Source organism: Selaginella moellendorffii, unplaced genomic scaffold (assembly GCF_000143415.4).
Source record: "Selaginella moellendorffii unplaced genomic scaffold, v1.0 SELMOscaffold_62, whole genome shotgun sequence".
Taxonomy (NCBI): domain Eukaryota; kingdom Viridiplantae; phylum Streptophyta; class Lycopodiopsida; order Selaginellales; family Selaginellaceae; genus Selaginella; species Selaginella moellendorffii.
The window spans coordinates 586,451-604,378 of record NW_003314323.1 but is presented as its reverse complement, the minus strand read 5'-3'; the positions used below and the strand labels follow the sequence as shown (position 1 = coordinate 604,378).

The 17,928-nt window shown below is 43.9% G+C and overlaps 1 protein-coding gene, 1 long non-coding RNA gene and 1 pseudogene across 3 annotated transcripts; 1 reads left to right on the top strand and 2 right to left on the bottom strand.

Moving 5' to 3' along the window:
• Positions 1 to 921: 921 nt before the first annotated feature.
• LOC112351498 (pentatricopeptide repeat-containing protein At4g02750-like) lies at positions 922 to 3,779 on the bottom strand. Its single transcript, XM_024689489.1, has 4 exons — positions 3,710 to 3,779; positions 2,961 to 3,023; positions 2,589 to 2,796; positions 922 to 2,488 (listed from the first exon to the last, which is right to left on the bottom strand). Exons 1-4 carry the CDS (start codon positions 3,777 to 3,779, stop codon positions 922 to 924), a joined length of 1,908 nt encoding a protein of 635 aa, XP_024545257.1.
• Positions 3,780 to 4,094: 315 nt separating this feature from the next.
• LOC9644245 lies at positions 4,095 to 5,779 on the top strand (annotated as a pseudogene).
• Positions 5,780 to 10,261: 4,482 nt separating this feature from the next.
• LOC9644243 lies at positions 10,262 to 13,080 on the bottom strand. 2 transcript variants are annotated; one of them, XR_002994139.1, is made up of 12 exons: positions 12,984 to 13,080; positions 12,720 to 12,906; positions 12,452 to 12,659; positions 12,142 to 12,391; positions 11,898 to 12,083; positions 11,693 to 11,839; positions 11,489 to 11,646; positions 11,286 to 11,431; positions 11,155 to 11,242; positions 11,055 to 11,094; positions 10,922 to 11,008; positions 10,262 to 10,873 (listed from the first exon to the last, which is right to left on the bottom strand). It is a non-coding gene; the product is annotated as an uncharacterized LOC9644243 (long non-coding RNA). The 2 variants fall into 2 exon arrangements; XR_002994138.1 differs by having other exon boundaries at positions 12,720 to 13,080.
• Between the last annotated feature and the right edge of the window lie 4,848 nt (positions 13,081 to 17,928).

Below are 17,928 nucleotides of genomic sequence, written 5' to 3'. Positions count from 1 at the left end.
TATTACCCACCCAAACAAAAAAAAATTTAAAAAAACATCAGAAAGTAAAAAACTTACCATCCTAGTGTACAGGGGATGTACACGAGTACAGCATACGGATACAGCGAGAGAGACGTTGGAAGAAACGCACTTCTGCCAGGGCATCCAGGAGAGAGCTGGCCAATCCCTTTCCTCTACCCATCATCCAATCGCGAGCCAAGCTTTATATACCTAGTGCAAGCACACACATTTGCGGCTGTGACCCGTGGATTTTGAGCTGAGTCGGCAAAGGCCTAGGCACAGAAGAGCCATACGACCTGCAAATCGATTGGGCTATAGCTCACACAGCAATCAGCGTCAATCCAGTGCGCAAGCAAGTAAAATCATTTCTCAATGGTCTCAGCTATCATTTTAGCACGTGTGTACCACGACATCCTCGTGCTCGAGGGGTGCCAGCTCCCATCTCTGGTGCTGCGCAGTGCTGGTTAAGGGAGGAGCTGTGCTAAAGCAACATTTTATCCCTCCTAGGGCGCGCAAACAAACAAGTGTCGCTCATACCTTCTCCCCTAGCCCGGCTGTGCGGTTGAACTACGTGTAGTAAAAGAGTAATATTTACAATGGGAAGTGTAATATCCAAAGATCTTGGGTGGCAATGCACGGTGTAGAGATCTGCATTCTATTTTAATGGTTTTCCCCATGGTTGACTGGGGATAAGTCCATCGTCGCGCTCCGATGGTTGTCCTTCCGATCCTTCATGCAAAGTATCCAGCAGCTCTTGAGAAGCTGTCCAGATCTATGAAGTCTGCGATGGAAAGAGAGGCTACTAGCTGGAGAAGGTTCACTACGATTTGCTGGAAATTCTGTTTTCAAAGAAACAAATATATTTCCTTTTATCTGAGCGATGATTTCCAGAAGCAATATCAGAAATGTGTATGCAAACAATCACGTTGACTGTAAAGACCGTGTTGAACACAAATTCGCTAGCAAAACATGAGCAACAGTAGTTCTTCTTTGAAACTTCGCAGCAAGTCTTTTCCCTCGTTGCCGATCGTTATGAACAACGCACGCGGCAAGCAATGCCTCCCAATCCACCGTGTCATCCTCAAACGGCATGTTGGCGATCAAATCTTCCGCAAGCTCGAGCTGACCCACCCTCGCCAAAATGTTGAGCACGCACCTGTAATGCTCTTTTCCAGGCCCAAGCCCAAAATCAAAGCTCATCGACACAAACTGCTCAATCGCAAGCCGCAGCACCCCGATATGAACACACGCAATCAGCACGCTCTTGAACACCACCGCATCCAGGCATATCCCCTGGATCTTCACGGCGTGCAGTAGCCACAGCGCTCGGGCGCGATCCCCAGAATATGCCAGGCTCGTGAGCATGGCGGTCCACGCAACCGCGGTTGGCTGCTGTGGCATACTCTGGAACACAGCCATCGATCTCTCCAGATGCCCGGCTTGGGCATATGCTAAGCACACGGCAGTCGTGAGAACCACATCACTCGACGGTGAGCTCGTCCACGCATATTCCACGCCTGGTATATGCCTTTCCAGGGCATATGCCTGGACCATGAGCGTGTGAGAGGCGGGGCTGCGCTCGGGCATACTTTCAAACACTCCCTTCCCTGCGTCAATATGTCCGTTTTGGACGTAGGCTTGTAGCAGTAAGTTCCACGACGATAGATTTGTGCTTGGACAGCGATCAAAAAGCGACTTGGAAGACTCGGTGTCTCCACATTGGGCGTGGAGTTTGATCATCGCATTGAAAGTGATCACGTCTCGCTCGGGCATGCGATCGAAGGCGAGCTTTGCTGCCTCGACGTGGTGCTCGTTTGTGAGCATGGTGTTTAGAGATACCAAGTCTCTAGATTCCATGCTTTCGAGCAGAGCTTTTGCGGAGTCCATATGCCCGTTTTGGGCGAAAGCGGCCAATGCTGCATTGGCAGAGGTGATGTCGTGCTCTGGGAGGCCGTGGAGCAAAGCGTGAATCTCCTCTTCTTGCGAGCAGCCATGGATCATCGTCGTCCAAGTCACCAGATCTCTCAGCGGCATTGTCTCGAATAGAGATATTGCTCGATCGTGCATGTCGCAGTGCAAGAAACCTCTTAACATTGAGTTACAGCACAACAAGCTCCTCTTCGGCATCGCATCAAAGAGCTTCTCCGCGAGATCGAGACGCCCTTCATTGGTGTACGCTACGATCATGATGTTACACGACACAGCGTTTTGATAAGGCATTGTATCAAACAAGTCCTTGGCTTCTTGAAAGTTTCCGTGGCTAAGGGTTGCAGATATCATTGCATTCCACGACACCGTGTTGCGATTCGGCATTAAATCAAACAAAACTCTTGCTTTAGATAAATACCCTGAACGGGCATATACTGTAAGCATGGTGTTCCAAGATACCAAAGGTTTTCTTGGCATTGCATCAAATTCCTGTGGAGCTTCATGAATTCCCCCGAGGAAATCCATAGCACTTGCGGGCTCTTGGATCGATCTGGTAGAGCTGCGATCGGGAAAGAAACCCAAGATCAATTTGAGCGATCGTTTTGTGCGAGCTCTGTGGCTCTAGCTATGGCTGCCCTGTCCAGGCATTGGATCTTCACCAGCGAATCCTCCCCAGATCGAATTTGATCTCATGCTTGCGTGGGGGATCATTCCTGGCCAATTGCGAGGAAATCGATCCCGTGGAATGCCGTATGCCCGCACCACCCCCTGAGTATGCTCGTTTGCCGAGGTCTTGGACAAGCGCGATATCTATCGTGCACTGGCAGACTGTCCACAGCCGCGGTTGCCACGAACAAATCGCGTTATCTGCGAGAGCGTCAAGCCATCGAAGTGTATCCTAATGGTGGTGCGCGGAACCGGGTAGCGAACAAGTTTGGCGGTGGCCAAGAGCGCCAAAATGGCGTCGAGAGCGACGAGCAGCTTTGCTACATCGTCTTTGGCATTACCTGGGGGACTGCAGCGTCATCCACCAGCCTCTCTGATCCTGCCGGGTCGGAGGAACCGGTCGATCACTGAGAAGCTCTTCCCATTTCCTGACACGCTCCAAGCAATCATTGGTCGCTTCAGAGAACATAAAGCCTGGATTCCACTGCTTGTAAGCGTTGATCTTGGCCTGGATGTTCTCCGGCCTTTCAATGTTGGCATTGCAGTCCCAGACCTTCTCAGATAAAAAGCTCCATGATAAAATAAATTGCTACGCATTGCATGTAGCAACGCTTGGTTTGCTTAATACTAGTGTTATTATTACTTATTAATCTAATTGATCAAATAAAGTTTATAATTATAAGCATGTTTCTAATTCATATATACAAGATTAATTTTATTGCATATTAACCATTAGATGGTAGAATTAAAAAGAATATACTAGAAAAGGTTTAAGAAAGTTTATAAATTATAAACATGTTTATAAATTATAAATACAAAATTAATCTAAATAAATAACAACCGTTAGATGGTAGAATATCCTAGAATATCCAAGTATATTCTAGGTATATTCAGTCCCCCTATAGGTTTGCTTAAGCAAACCAAAAAATCCTGCTTTCAAGAAATAATAGACGATTTTTCAGATGCGTGATTTGAAGATTTTAATAACACTGAAGCAAAGCAAACCACAAACCAAAAGGAGCTGCCGGTAGTGTGGTGTCTCCAATTGCTCGTTGTCCTAGGTAAGATGGATACATCTCATGATAGCATCTTGGAGAGGAGTTTAACTACGTACCCTCAACACCTGAAGCGGCCTGCCACACTTGATTCACTTCAGGCATAACTTTCAAAAGTGGAGCAGTCATAGTTAACGAACTACAACTTGAGCATCCACACAAAACTTATCGATCCAGGAACCTAATGAATATCATCTTCTAGTAGTTTGGTTGAGCCACGTTCTTGAGCACTCTGAGAATGATTGGCAGAAGAAAGGCGCCTCCTTCGGGCTTTCAGTCCTGCTCTAACATCGAGCAAGATAGTATGCCACTGTTCCACAAGAGTGACAGACATAGTTACAGCCCTATGGCAAAGAGAAACCTGCATTTAGCAACCTCGTCATCGAGCTGCAAAGAAAGAAAGAAATAACCTGTCGCTTATATGGAACACCGCGCTTCCTGAGGATGGAAAGTTTGCAAAGGTCTGCAAGCGTCTCGCATCAGCTTTGTCCGTTATTGGCACGTCCAAGTCCATCCAATTCCCCTGAGTACATGCTAACTTCCCAATACTTCGTGTCAGTCTAAAACACTAACAGCTGTTGTAGCAGGCCTGTTGAAGAGGAAGCATGGATTCCGCTGGGTGTGATCACAGAAAGCGTTGATCTTGGCTGGCAGCCTTTCAATGTTGGCGTTGCAGGTTTACAGACACACCAAGCAGCTCCTTGCAAGTTAAATAAAATGCGGTCTCATTTTCTTGGTGGAGGTACTCCATAGATCAGTATTGGTGGTACCTTCATAAAGTTGAAAAGGTCTCCTAGTAAATTCTGTTTCATGTTTCATCTATCGTGTTGATTTCAACACGTGGTCCCACGTCTGGTCACGCGACAAGACACATGGTATACAGCTGCATGGTGCACTGCGTGCCTTGAGAGGTCTGGTAAGGCTACAAGCTTTGGTTCGCGGGCATGCCGTCCGTCGTCAGGCAACTATGACGTTACGATGCATGCAAGCTCTTGTGCGCGTCCAAGCTCGGGTACGTGCAAGAAGAGTCAGGATGGCGGAAGAATCTCAAACTCTGAAGAATCAAGTTTGGCAAAAGCGACTCGAGGAACAAGAAGCGCTTCCTGACGTACGTATTTTAACACAGCTTTCCAGCTGACTAGACTTCGTTTGTCTTTTGGTTTCCAAAGGTTGAGACGAGTGTGGAAGTTTGGGATCACAGCGTGAAGACTGCCGAGGAAATTCAAGCTAAGATGCAAAGCAAACAGGAAGCTGCCATGAGAAGAGAGAGAGCTCTGGCCTACGCTTTTTCTCACCAAGTAAGCTTACGCCTCCAGGAATTTGGCTCAGAAGTACATCTTTCTTCTTATTGCAGCTGTGGAGATCGGAACCAAAAGATGCTTCTGCGATGTATCTGGATGGATCCAGAAAAGTCACACTGGGGATGGAGCTGGTTAGAGCGGTGGATGACTGCTCGGCCGTGGGAGGGCCGTGCTATGGAGAAAGATGCTCCCGATGGCTTCTCTCTAAAGAGCACCGAGGACGTGGTAACTAAAATACTAGAGGTTGATTCCGGGCGGATTAGTTCAAGCGGCAGGCGGAAGCAGGAAAACGAGCTGAATAGTCCCAGTCTCACGAACAAAAGCAACGGCAACCACACACCATCCGCGAGAGGAATGCTTCACTCGGCCAGTCCAAGAAGTACGCGTTTGGTCGACGACAGGACGCCCCGAAGTACAATAAACAATAGCTTGCCAGCTATTGCTGTGAAACATCCCAACAATTCGAGCATTTCAAGTTCAGTCAGGGATGACGAGAGCCTTGCGAGCTATCCTTCGGTTCCAAGCTACATGGCACCGACAGAATCCACAAGAGCTCGGTCCCGCTCCAGCAGTACTCCCAAGCAAAGGCCTGCAACTCCAGACAAAGATGCAGCGAAGAAAAGACTCTCATATCCTTTGGCTGACGGCGTTGTTCCAAACTCCGGACCCTTACGTTCTACCAGAAACAGCGGAATCACGCAGAAGAGTCCGGGACTAAAAGGCAAGCCGGGAACAGGGATGTCTCTTCAGGATAGCATCGGCTCGGATGCTCCAATAGAGGAAGTTGTTGGAGAGATCAAGTGTTGTCAAGCTACAGTTTTGGACTAGAACAGGGAGCAGAGCAGGAAACTCGCCAGAGTAATGATTGCTTTGAAGCGATAAATCCTCCAAGAATGGCTTCAAACGTTTCCATGCCGCTGAGTTCGTTGTTTCCCAGGGCCAAAGAGGAGATTACACTTCGGCTTGAGTTGATGTAAGGCCCCAGCTCAACTGACGTGAGATTATTTCCAAAAGCTGACAGAGATGTGAGAAGTGGCATGGATAGAAAATACTGAGGCAACCGAGAAGGTTGTTTGAAACATCAAAATACTCCAAACACGAACAGTTTTGCAGCGTCCCAGGTATTTCACCACGAAGAGAGTTGCCAAAGAGCTCCAAAGTGCGTAGCCTAGAATGTCTTCCTAGCCATTGCGGAAACAGGCCTACGGATCCAACACTTGATGCTTCTAGAACCTCTAGCTTTGAGCAGTTCGCAAGGGTTGCCGGAAGTAAGCCTGTAAAATTGTTGTAAGAAAGGCTGAGGTGACGCAAGTTGAAGAGTTGTCCCAGTGACTCAGGAATTTTGCCTACCAAACTGCCCCTGGTAAAGAGGCTAGTGACACTCAGCTCCTCGAGGCTTGAACAGTTTCCTAAACTCTCTGGGATTTCTCCATCCAGCAGCGCATTTTTGTTAAGCAAATGCTGCGGAGCTTTTGTAAGCGTCCTAGAGAGGCTGGAATTCTGCCTTGGAAAGAATTTCCTTGCAGATCCAATAGCTCCAGCTGGGAACAATTTGCCAACTCGTCTGGAATCTTTCCCACCATAGAGTTGGTTGATAAATTGAGGCTTTTAAGTTGATGCAGACGCCCAACAGCTGAGCTCAAGATGGCAGCAAGCTGGATGGAAGCAACGTGTGTGTGAGCTGAATTACAAACGATACCTGGCCAACTACACATGTTAATGCTCGCGTTCCAGTCACGCAAGACACTTGAGTTGTTCAAGGCTTGCTTGAAGTCGAGAAGAGCCTGGTTATCACCATCCAAGAGACAATATGCTGGTTGTAGCAGCTGCAGCAAGATTAGCAAGAAGATCATCGTTCAGCTACTGTCCGGCCCCAAGTAGCTCAAAGATTCTAGAGCACCCTTCTACAGATATTAAATGTGTGTAGACGAATGCTTTTCAAGTTGCTTGTGGAGCATCACCTGTCACTATCTAAAGCTGAAGAACTTTCAATGTTACAACACGTTTTTTTCTTTGATGAGTGGTCACATTGTGTTCATCAGCGGTGGTCAAGCATCGTCAAAAGAAACAAAACACCACCAAAATAACGCCAGAGCAACAATAGAGAAATAGGCTTGAAGTATACGGCATTGACTGACCTCAAGATGTTGTTGACATCAATGCTGCCCAGTCGCGGCAGCGAAATCAAGACAATGCATTCGAGTAGCAGCAGCAGTGGCAGCAGCATTGTGTCGAGGGCTGCGATCTAAAGAAAATTCCCACTCGTGAAAGCTAGAAGTACTTGTGTAAGATAGAAAAGAATGCTTGTCTCGACGCTCTTATTTTGCTCGATGGATGCATTTATTCCATCCCAGGAGGAGGCCACACCGCTGGATTCGCGCACTGCAACCAATTCATGGACCGCATTTATGGAACCATCGATCCCACCATGAATCCCTCCTACGCCGCCGAGCTCCGCCAGGCGTGCCCGAGGGGCCCGAGTCTGGATCCAACCGTGGTCACGCACCTCGACCCCTCCACGCCCGACCTCTTCGACAACGCCTTCTTCAAGAACACACTGCGGGCGGCTGCGCTCCGACCAGGCCCTCTTCTCCACCTCCAACTCTTCCGCGAGGCCGCTCGTCAATCTCTTTGCTGGATCGCAGCCGCGATTCTTCGAGGCGTTCGGCGTCGCCATGGACAAGCTCGGCGGCATTGGCGTCAAGACGGGAGGACAGGGAGAGATCCGCCGGGATTGCGCTGCCTTCAACCTTCAAGCGTTTTGAGCGTTGGTCGTCCAGGAAACCAAGGTGCGCATCTTCATGCTCTCAAACGTGCTCCTGGCAGCGCTCAAGTTGAAACTTGCGTGAGACAATGGTCTTGCGCAGGATCTCGTGAACGGCCTTGTCAAAATGCCCATTCTCGCAAATGCGAGGATCCACGGTACTGGATTCTTGGCCGAAGCTGTTCTTCATGAGGGCGACGAAGCCTTGGTGGCTGTCGTCATCGCCGTCCATGCACCACGTCTTGATCCGGCATGAAATCAAAGATCTCTTTGGCGGTCCCCCTCTGGTATTCACTCATGGAACATCCTGTCATTCTGGGCAGTAGATTCGTCCAGGACATGAGATCCTTGGCCGGCGTTTTTGCCCAAGGTCTATTTCGCTGCCACAATTTGCCCCTGCTGCGCGAGCGCCATTATCATCGAGTTCCATGGCGCTCTGAGACGCAATCAAACATAGACTCTCACTCTCGGATGCGGGATGCCGCCACATACGCGGTGATCATCGCGTTCCAGGAGACGATCACGGAACTCCTTGTTCTTGGAATTCTCAAGATGCCCGGACTGGGCATACAGTGTACCGAGTGCCCTGCTCGCATTTGCCAGCGAAAGGGAATATCGCGCGATCCAAGAGCCTGAACCCTGCGCGGCGGCGTGGATCATTCGTGGCGTCGCGCCTGGGGGATCGGCACGATAGAAGATTTAGCTCCAGCAGCGCTGCCGAGAGCGACTTTGCGGAGAAGAGAAATCCCTCGTTCATACAAAAAAATTTGATTGGGTCTCTGGCTGTGGACTCGAACCTGTGACCTTGCCAATATATATTTTTATTCTAGCCAGATATCCGGCCATCAGATTCCCGTCCGAAGTGTACACCAATTGCTTCTTAACGTATACCATAATGTAAAGGAGTACCCAGGAGGACGAATCGAGAAACTCTACTGGAGTGTGACGGCGAGGCAGCTGATGCTGCAAAATCCGGGTCATTACGTTGGAATGTTCGTGTGGCCAAAGGCATCGCAAGAGATTTTCGTTTTGTGGGCGCATGGCGCTCAGCTCGTTGCTGCTGTCAAGCTCAAGAAAGAAACCATTCTCTTCTCAATGGAATGAAACTCAACTCTCACTTGCTCCATGCTCTGGCGAGGCCATGGCAAACAAAACGGGTTGGATGGACTCTGCATCTAAATCTGAGCAAGCAGTTGATGTAGAAGCTACTTTTGAGAAACAAAGTATAAGTACGCTGCAACAAGAACCCGCAACATCTATTGTTCTGGAAGATGGTTTGTCTGAGCTCGAGTTTGATTTGATCCAGGCACCCTGGTCCTGGGAATCTATTCTTCACTTGGTTGTCAAAGCTGGAGGTCCATAGGTTTGGATCCTTTCAGATCCTCGGAGCGTGAGACTCGGAGCTCCAACTTTTGATGCCTTTTCTTGGCAATAATATATTGCTCTGAAACCGTGAAAACTTACTCACCCCCAAAAAAAACTCCAGGGTGGTTGCACCAGAGATCCAATAAACCTCTGAGAGCCTTGACCGAGCTCAAAATCAATCAGCTGAGAACAAGCTTTCTCAAAAGTTTCCAAAGAGCAGATGGCATAACACAAAAGTATACCAGCTCACAAACTCATCTCATCACAAGTTGCATTGTGGTCACTCCACGCCTTTGGATGTTGATGAACTACAGGCCTCCATTTTATTTTGGAAAATACTCGAGGCCAAAGGGTGGCGAAGATGAGGAATGAAGCAATCTGGACTGGACAAGAGTATAAGCAAAATGAGCACGAGAAGAACCATACATCAACTTTTATTCCTCAACTAATGACGTCAAGCTTAAAAAGTGCATGACCATCATATTTATTATTTTATAATGCCTTTGATAATATAAGTTGGATAAATATTATTTTGTTCAATATTCAGTGAATTTTTTGTGTTGCACGCAATACATGTGGTGCCCCAGACGGACAGAATGTGCCTCTCTTTTGAATTGGCTCATGAATTTAGACAGAATATGCAAGAGGTAGAGGTTAAATTCTTATATACACAGCCAAGCTATCACTTAAGAGCCTTTGTAATGATGTGCTTTCTCCCACAAGATCTACTTATCGCTTGAAAACATAGCTCTCCAACCTTGCGTAGGCCATTGGTGATCATTTTATGAGGTTAGGTTCCCTCTTCAGGCTTAAAGGGCCTCTTGCAGATGCTCAAGTTGATTATAGATGGAAGGCATTTTATCTAATTTATCAATGAGGTTTTAGAATTCACTAACATAAGAAGGTCTGTAATAAACACATTTGTGACTGAATTAAGGATATACAAACAAGAGTCTGGCAAAAAATCTTACAGGCTCGTGTTATTTATGGAGCTTGGGTTGACATGATTTCAGTGACTTTCTTGAAGATCTTAAATTAGAAAAAGAGTAGGGGTACATCAAGCCCGCTGCACAAATAATATGGACTTCCATCGAAACCTCATTGTCTCTAAGCATAAAGTAGATTTTTTTGATAGAGGTCCATGTTGTTTGTGTGGTAAGCTCGATATAATAATACTCTTCCCCTGCAACTTGCACTCGTTGACACTTGAAATTTTCAAGGAAGTTCCTGAGATCCAGTCAGCCCACTAGCACAAATAACACAAACTTGTAAAATTCCTCACCACAGACTCTTGCTTGTATATCCTTAACTTAATCATAAATGTGTTTACCACAAACCTCCTTATGTTGCTGAGTTCTAAAGCCTCGTTGATGAACCAGATAAAGTGCTTTCCATCCATAGTCAACTTGAGCATCTACGAGCCCCTTAAGCCTTTGTGGGACGAGCAATGCAATCCTCCATGGCTATTCTAGACCAACTTCTCTATCAAGAGGTCAAAGAACTCCTCGGCAGCTTCACTGTCTTTAGCAGTTAGCAGTGTTGCAGGCATCAGCAGCAGCGACCATGGTGGTGACGACAGACAGATATCCTTTGGCGAAGGCAGCACTAGCTAGAGCGTACATGAGCGACAACTTACCCGATTGCCATGGCTCGGTGATGAGGAGCCAGTGCTTCTAGTAGGTGATCTTGGTCACCAGTCTGGCCACTCCACATAGAAATGGGTTGATCGTGTTGCCCGCCAAGAAGATTCTCCTTGGCCGCAGATCCTCAATTCTCGTGTGCTTGTTGCAATCCTGCAAATATGAATGGATAAGTGAAATAGCATAACGCATGGCTAATACCTTCTTCTCCTCCTCCTTGTGTTCACCTCTTTCTTCTTTCTCTCGTCCGAGCAAGCTATATTCTTCTAGTATTGCGAGTAGAGAAACCTGCAAAACACTGTCAGATAGGCATCTACAAGAATCATTTACATACCCCGTTCGTTGTATTGTGGACTTCAATGATTCAAGAAGATCTGCAAACGGCTTGTGAGAACTGATCAAAGGAAAATAAAAAACAAAGAATCCGAACGCACTGGGGAGTTTGGCCACGATGACACGAGCTCTTTCTGCACGTTTTCGATTCAAATGTGCTCCCCTGGTTGCTTTGAAGCGGCCTTCATCCTACAAACAAAAATGACGAAGTGAAATGGCATAACGGCCATACCTTATTGTATCCTTCAAGCCAATTTTCTTCTTCACACGCGCTAATCCACCGTTCCATTCTTTCCATTAGATCTTGTCTGCCGAGTGATTCTTTCTTCGCCTCGGCAATACTACTTTCAATTGTACCAAGTAGCTCTGACAAGTCCACTATCCTTGTGCACACGAAACATCAGCCAAGAAATTGTAAGCAGAATAAATTTATACCTGACTCCAGTAAACTCGCCACGTTTTCTCGAGTTAGATTTGGAACACTCCAAGTGAGCCATGTTGCAAGTTTCTTCCAACTCTGCCTGCTTCTTCAGCACAAGCTCCTTCATTTTGTTTATTATCAATCGACTTATTCTATCCACCTCCTTTTCAGCCTGTAGAATCGAAGTAAGAGAAAGAACAAAGCGCATGTGAAAGAACCTGTGCGATGGTTTTCAAAGTAAGAGATGAAGGCTCAGGTTCTGGTGCCAGAAGATTGCGGATGATATTTCGAAATGGTTGCCTTTTTCCCAATGACGTGTCCATTAGATTCCAGAGCTCGCATAAGAGAGCAACAAGATTGTGAATCTGCAATAAAAAATGGAAAGTAACGCGTCAGCAGTTTCAAAAGGCAAACCGCTGTCACCTTTTGCAGTCTTTTGCTTTTCTCGTTCTTCATGTCCTCGACCGCCTTTGCTAATTTCTCAAGCTGGCCTGGATCACAAAGGCTCGAATGCACTTCCTTAAAGACTTCCGTGTAGTCTGCCCCCAAAAGGACGCAATATCCGTGCAGAACCTCGAGAAGCTCCGACACTTTGTGAAGCCGACTACTCTGGAAAAGTCTCTTGTAAGAACAAGAATGGCAACCGTGCATACACACACAAACCAACCTTTTCATCCTGAAGCTCTTGAAGCTGGCAACGGTACTCGTGCAGCTTCCTCAGCGACAAATCTTTCCAGCAAAAGGCTCCATTCTCAGTCCCTTGCAATGTCCCCGACGACATCTCCTGAGAGAGCCTTTGAATCTGGCACGTCCTCAAATTGCTTCAGGCGCTCCTCTTTCGTCAGCCGCAATAATTCTAACTGAGGCGAGACGGACAAGAGCTACTCTCGCAGAGTAGTGCCCGACCTCTTCTCTAACTGAAAGGAAGAACAACGAGCATTAGAAAGGCACTATGAGATGGATCAAATAAAGCGTACCATGCAAGGGCGATCACTCAGGAGCGACAGCAGCAACGTGAGCTCCGTCCAAGAGCTGGTGCAGCTGCGCCATCGCGCAATTCTCTTGATCCACCTTCCGCCGGTACACATCCAGGCATTCTTGCTCCAGCTGGAGCAGCATTCTGTCCCTCTCCTCGTCGCTCTCCCCCATCTCGTCCCAGATGCTCGTGTCCTCGCCTTCCATGGCCTCCGATTGGAAAAGTACTGTGAGATGAAGAGATTGAGAGATGGATCGAACAAAGCGTACCATGCAAGGGCGATCATCCAGGAGCGGCAGGCGCGACGCGAGCTCCGACTCGGAATCCGCCAAGAGCTGGTGCAGCCTCGCCCAATTCGCTTCATCCACCGTCCGCCGGCACACATTCAGGCATTCTTGCTCCAGCTGGTGCAGTTTCCCTCTCCTCGTCGCTCTCCCCAATCTCGTCCCAGATGCTCTACGCGCGGCCGATTCACCGCGATCTTGAGAAAATTGCAATCCAGACGCAATATTTCGCGAGGACGCGAGGGTTACCTGGAGCTCCCGCAGCAGCGATCTGCCTTCCATGGCCTCCAGAATCAAAATGCGAGGCCCAGATCAATCAAGAATCCTCCGCGAGAACACCGCCGCCCTCGGCCATCACCGCGATCGAGCGGCAACCTAAACCGAGGGTTTTATTTTACCGCCTAAATTAACGAATAATCTGCTAACTGTATCCGTACTGGCGCCTACGGACACCATTGAAATTGTTACAATAGCCATTGACCAACTTTGGTGTAAGTGCTTTGCATAAGTTTTAATGGCTAAAACCAACACTTTAGACATTAATTTTGGTATAACAATTTGTTGAAGAACTTCATAAGCATTCTTTTGCAGCAATTCCTATGGAGAATTAATAGTGTTGCAAAATGTGTTATTCCATGAAATAGTGTGGATTCATAATCTTCTTAAAGAGATGATCTTAGATAGGGATTCAAAATTTACAGTGCTAGAATGCATTGCAACTTCCTAAGCTACTTCTCAACTCTTTGTTTACACTTTTAGTAGATAGGGCAAAAATGGATATAATCCACTATATCATCTTCCATACGAAACTATAAAATTTTTTTTTTGTTGCAAATGTGACTTTGGGTATTGAAGGTTACTTGTCGGTTAACTTACGGACACTCTTTCCTTACTACCACAACGGTAGGAAGTCGGTATTGCTGGATCCTTTATTAGTCCTTCTTGTGTTAGTAGAGTTAATTGGGCATTTCAAGTGTACTTAGACTAAACGAGCATATAGATGGAATTCTTACATGCTATTACCTAAACATAGTTAGCTTGGTAAGGAGTTCTTGTCCCATTGTGACTGAGGGACTAGTCTCTTAATATTGCTAGATGATAACTTACTATATTTGTCAAACACTTTTACTATTATGCCCTTTGTGTTAGTTTCAATTCGGTCCCAAATGCTATTTATGGAAAGTATCTAGGCTTGCTCATTTGGCATATCTACGGAATATAGAGATTGTCCTGAACACAATAGTGTTCGTCCCATGTCCAAATTCACAATCTAAGGACATTCCATGTTTAGTAAGTTTAAAGTTTATCCCAAAGACTAATTTTTGATATTAAGGGAGGCTTGGGGTGAAAGCCCAAAGCATGTGTTCCTGAAGGGGGGGGTAGTATAGTGGGTAGGTTGGGCATGGCTGACCAACCTAAGGCATAGTCTAGCTTTCACTTATATGCTTGTCTTTGTTCTGTGTTTGGCTTGGGTCTAAGCCTAAACTTCATTCTTGGTGGAATACCCATATTTTTTTGTTAGGCTACCAGTATGCTAAAATAGCACCAGACTCCATTTGGCTCTGTTTTGCATGTTGGTTCTAGCATTAGGATGTTGGATACTCTAGGATTATTCCAAGTTGCTCTATGCTCTTGTCTCTTCACTCTTTGGGCTGTATGCTCAGGAGTTGTTCCGTGCTCCAATGCCATTGCTCCTTGGCTCCATACTTAGGAGTTTAGCATTGTTCCTTCATTTAGTGGCCCAAGGCCCTAAAACTCGGGTTTCACACCATTATCTTTTAGACATGAGGCATATAACACGTGGCACATAGAGGGTTTAGGTTCTGGTTCGTGGTTATCCGATGGTAAATCATCATAAGATAAAGGGTAAAAACCACATACACTATGCTTTTTCAATGAGATAAGAGTTTTTCATTTGCCACCATATCCTACTACTAGAACATTATGATATTCTTGCAGAAAAAACTGTCATTGATCCTTGGATGGAAATACAATATTTCTTGCTTATAGTAAATAAGCCTATCCTTAATTGAGAAGTGGAGCTTTGCATTAGCGTGACTAACAGCTTTTGCCACTTTACTGCAACAACTCTACGTAGTGCAATATCACTTTTGCCAATGAATCACTTCCATATGAAGTTTAGACATCCTCCAACTAGTTTGAATTGATTACCGACATTGCCTAGAATTGAGCTTGACAACTTAATACATTTGGAACAATATTGTCTTTATTAGGTTTGTAGATGATTTTAATATTGAATTTAGTGAGCTTCTCTTTTTGGCATAATGTTTCACTGCGTTGCAAAGTAGTTTGGTGTGTTACTATAAATATAAATCTTGGTATATCCACCCAAATAGTGTTTTCAATATTCCAATGCTGATATTACAACGAACATCTTTTTCTTATGTGTAGGCTATCTTTGTTAAGTCTTATCCAATTTCTTAAAGTAAAATACAATGAGACAACCATATTGCCTTAGTATAACACTAATTACATTATCAGAATCTGCTATAACATAGCATCTATAGCATAGACAGATGCATCACAATGCACTTTGAAAGGTTTATCAAGATTTGGGATCTTGAGAACATGAACTATAATCAAAATTTCCTTCAACTATATAAAAACATGCTGACAAGCTAATGTTTAATGAAATGGTATATTACCCTTCGTTAACTCAATCAATGGAAAAGTAATACTTGCAAAATTGCAAACAAACTTGCAATAGTATCTCGTCAAATTGAGAAATGAATGAACATCTTATATAGTGGTCGAGACTTCCCAAGATTCACTGCTTCTACCTTCTTTGGATCCATCTCGATTATGCCACCACTAAATATACGTCCAAGAAAGTTTATATGCAATTAACCAAAAGCCTATTTATTCTTTTTAGCATAGAGTTTATTTTCTTGTAGCTTCTGTAACACTAACCCCAAGACATTTCACTAAAAACTAGAATATCATTTATATATAAAATAATAAATATGTCTAAATAATCTTTAAATATGCTATCCATCATTATATTGAATGTAGTTGAGGCATTATATCACCCGAATGGCATAATAATCAGCTCATAGGTCTTATAACAAGTCTTAAAGGTTGTCTTCTTCACATCTTGATTTGCCATTCGTATTTGATGATACCCAGACCACAAATCAAGTTGTATAAAATATTTAGCCTTTAAAAGTTGGTCAAACAAGTCATTAATACAAGGCAAAGGATAACTGTTTCTAACCGTAATTTTATTAAGAGTTTAATAATCAATACACATCTTGACGGTACCATTCTTTTTTATAACAAAAAAGACTAACACTCCATAAAGTAATTTGTTTGGTTATGTATGACTTTTGTTAAGAAGCTTTATGAGTTGCTTCTTAAGTTCAATCATCTTTTTGATGTTCAAATAGTATAGAGCTTTTGTAGAACCTGAAATAATTTTAATTCAATGATCTACTTTATGGTTAGAGGGTAGGTTTAATGGTAAATCCTTTGGAAAGATATCCTAATTCCTCACTAACAACTTTAGAATTTCCCTCAGTATAAGATTAATACCATCACTAATACAAATTGAGTCACTATCACCCTTAATTTCCATCACTTTAACCTAAAAGGTCTAACATCCTTTCTTAGTTGCTTTTTGAATTACTCCCATAATTAGAAATTTAGCATCCCAATCCTTTAAGAAGTGTATATGCAATTGAGGGACATATTAGAACATTTTTCTGACTTTAATATGATATGACTTTGTTTAGCACCATATATTTCTTGGATATACTTATTGAAGAAATCCATACCAAACACTATTTGAAAGTTTGGTATCTTCAATATTATTAAATCCAATCTTTCTTTCTACTTGGAAATTTTTATTGGAACATCACTTGTAAATTTCTTAGCTACTTACCCACCTATAAACAAAAAGTGTATAGGCAACATTTGCTCAACTTTCAATTTTAACAATTTAACTAAGTCTTTAAATATCAAATTATGCATAGCTTTCATGTTGATGATCACTCAAATTTAATGTCTGTAGACAAAGCTTATAAGATACATCAATGGATGAGTGTTTGCATTGATTGTGAGAAAAGTTTGAAGAAAGTAATTCATCTCCTCTTCCTTATAATCTATATTAACCAATTTACCAACCCCTTTAACTTCACGATCACCGTCTTCTCTTATGATATTGACACAAGACCTTGTTAGGTCATTTTTCGGTGGATATGAACTTTTAATAAAGAGACTGCCTTGGGTGCACTGGCAAGTAAGGGGTGCTCTAAAGTCATGATGTATAGTTAAAGTGCTTAGTGTAAAAGCTTGGCATATCTAATTTGAATACTTTGGTGTAAATAGCATTGAGGATATAATGTATAAAATAGAACACCCAATCTTAGTTGCTATAGACATTTGGTTAAAAGGGCTAGAACTCACAATAGAAATGTTGAAAAGACTTGCTAGGGTAAACATTTTATGGATTTAATAAAATAGAGCTTTTACTATAAAATTGAAAGGATACCTCAAGAATAGAAGTGGTGATCCTATTTTCCTTGGTGCAACAATCAAATGATAGGAGTAAAAGATTAGTAGCTAAGAATGGGGTTTAAAAATTGTTGGAATGAATCTAAATGATAAATTAGTTGAAGAGCCACTATATGGTGGATGCTAATAGATTGTGAGAAAAGAAATATATTTCCAAAGATAGAATTCCCAAATACTTCAATTTATTGATAGTGAAAACTCCAAAAAATGGAGTAGCAAGGTAGCCAAATGATAAGGCCATAAATAATCTTAACATAAATTATAGACAAGTGGAACTTAGTGCTTAAGATGGCGAGAAAATGATAGTACCCTTAAGTAAGGAATTTATTAGAATGGGGAAGTGGAGTTTGTATAACTTATACAATGTAAAATGTCAAACACATCTAAAAAATAAACTTGAGATGTCAATATTAAAGTTTTAATGTGTGATAGTCATTTTGGTAAAGGCCAAGACTACTCCAGAATGAGTAATAAGATTAAGATAGATAAAGTGTCTTTAAGTTTAGCAATAACTAAATGAACAAAAGGAGAGAACCACCACATGTGATCTAATAGTACTCTAATTTGATGCAACTATACTCCTTAAAAGATGGGCAAAGATAATAAACCTTTAGTGTTGAACCATTGACGAATATTAGTTTGGTGCTAAAGATGAAAATGA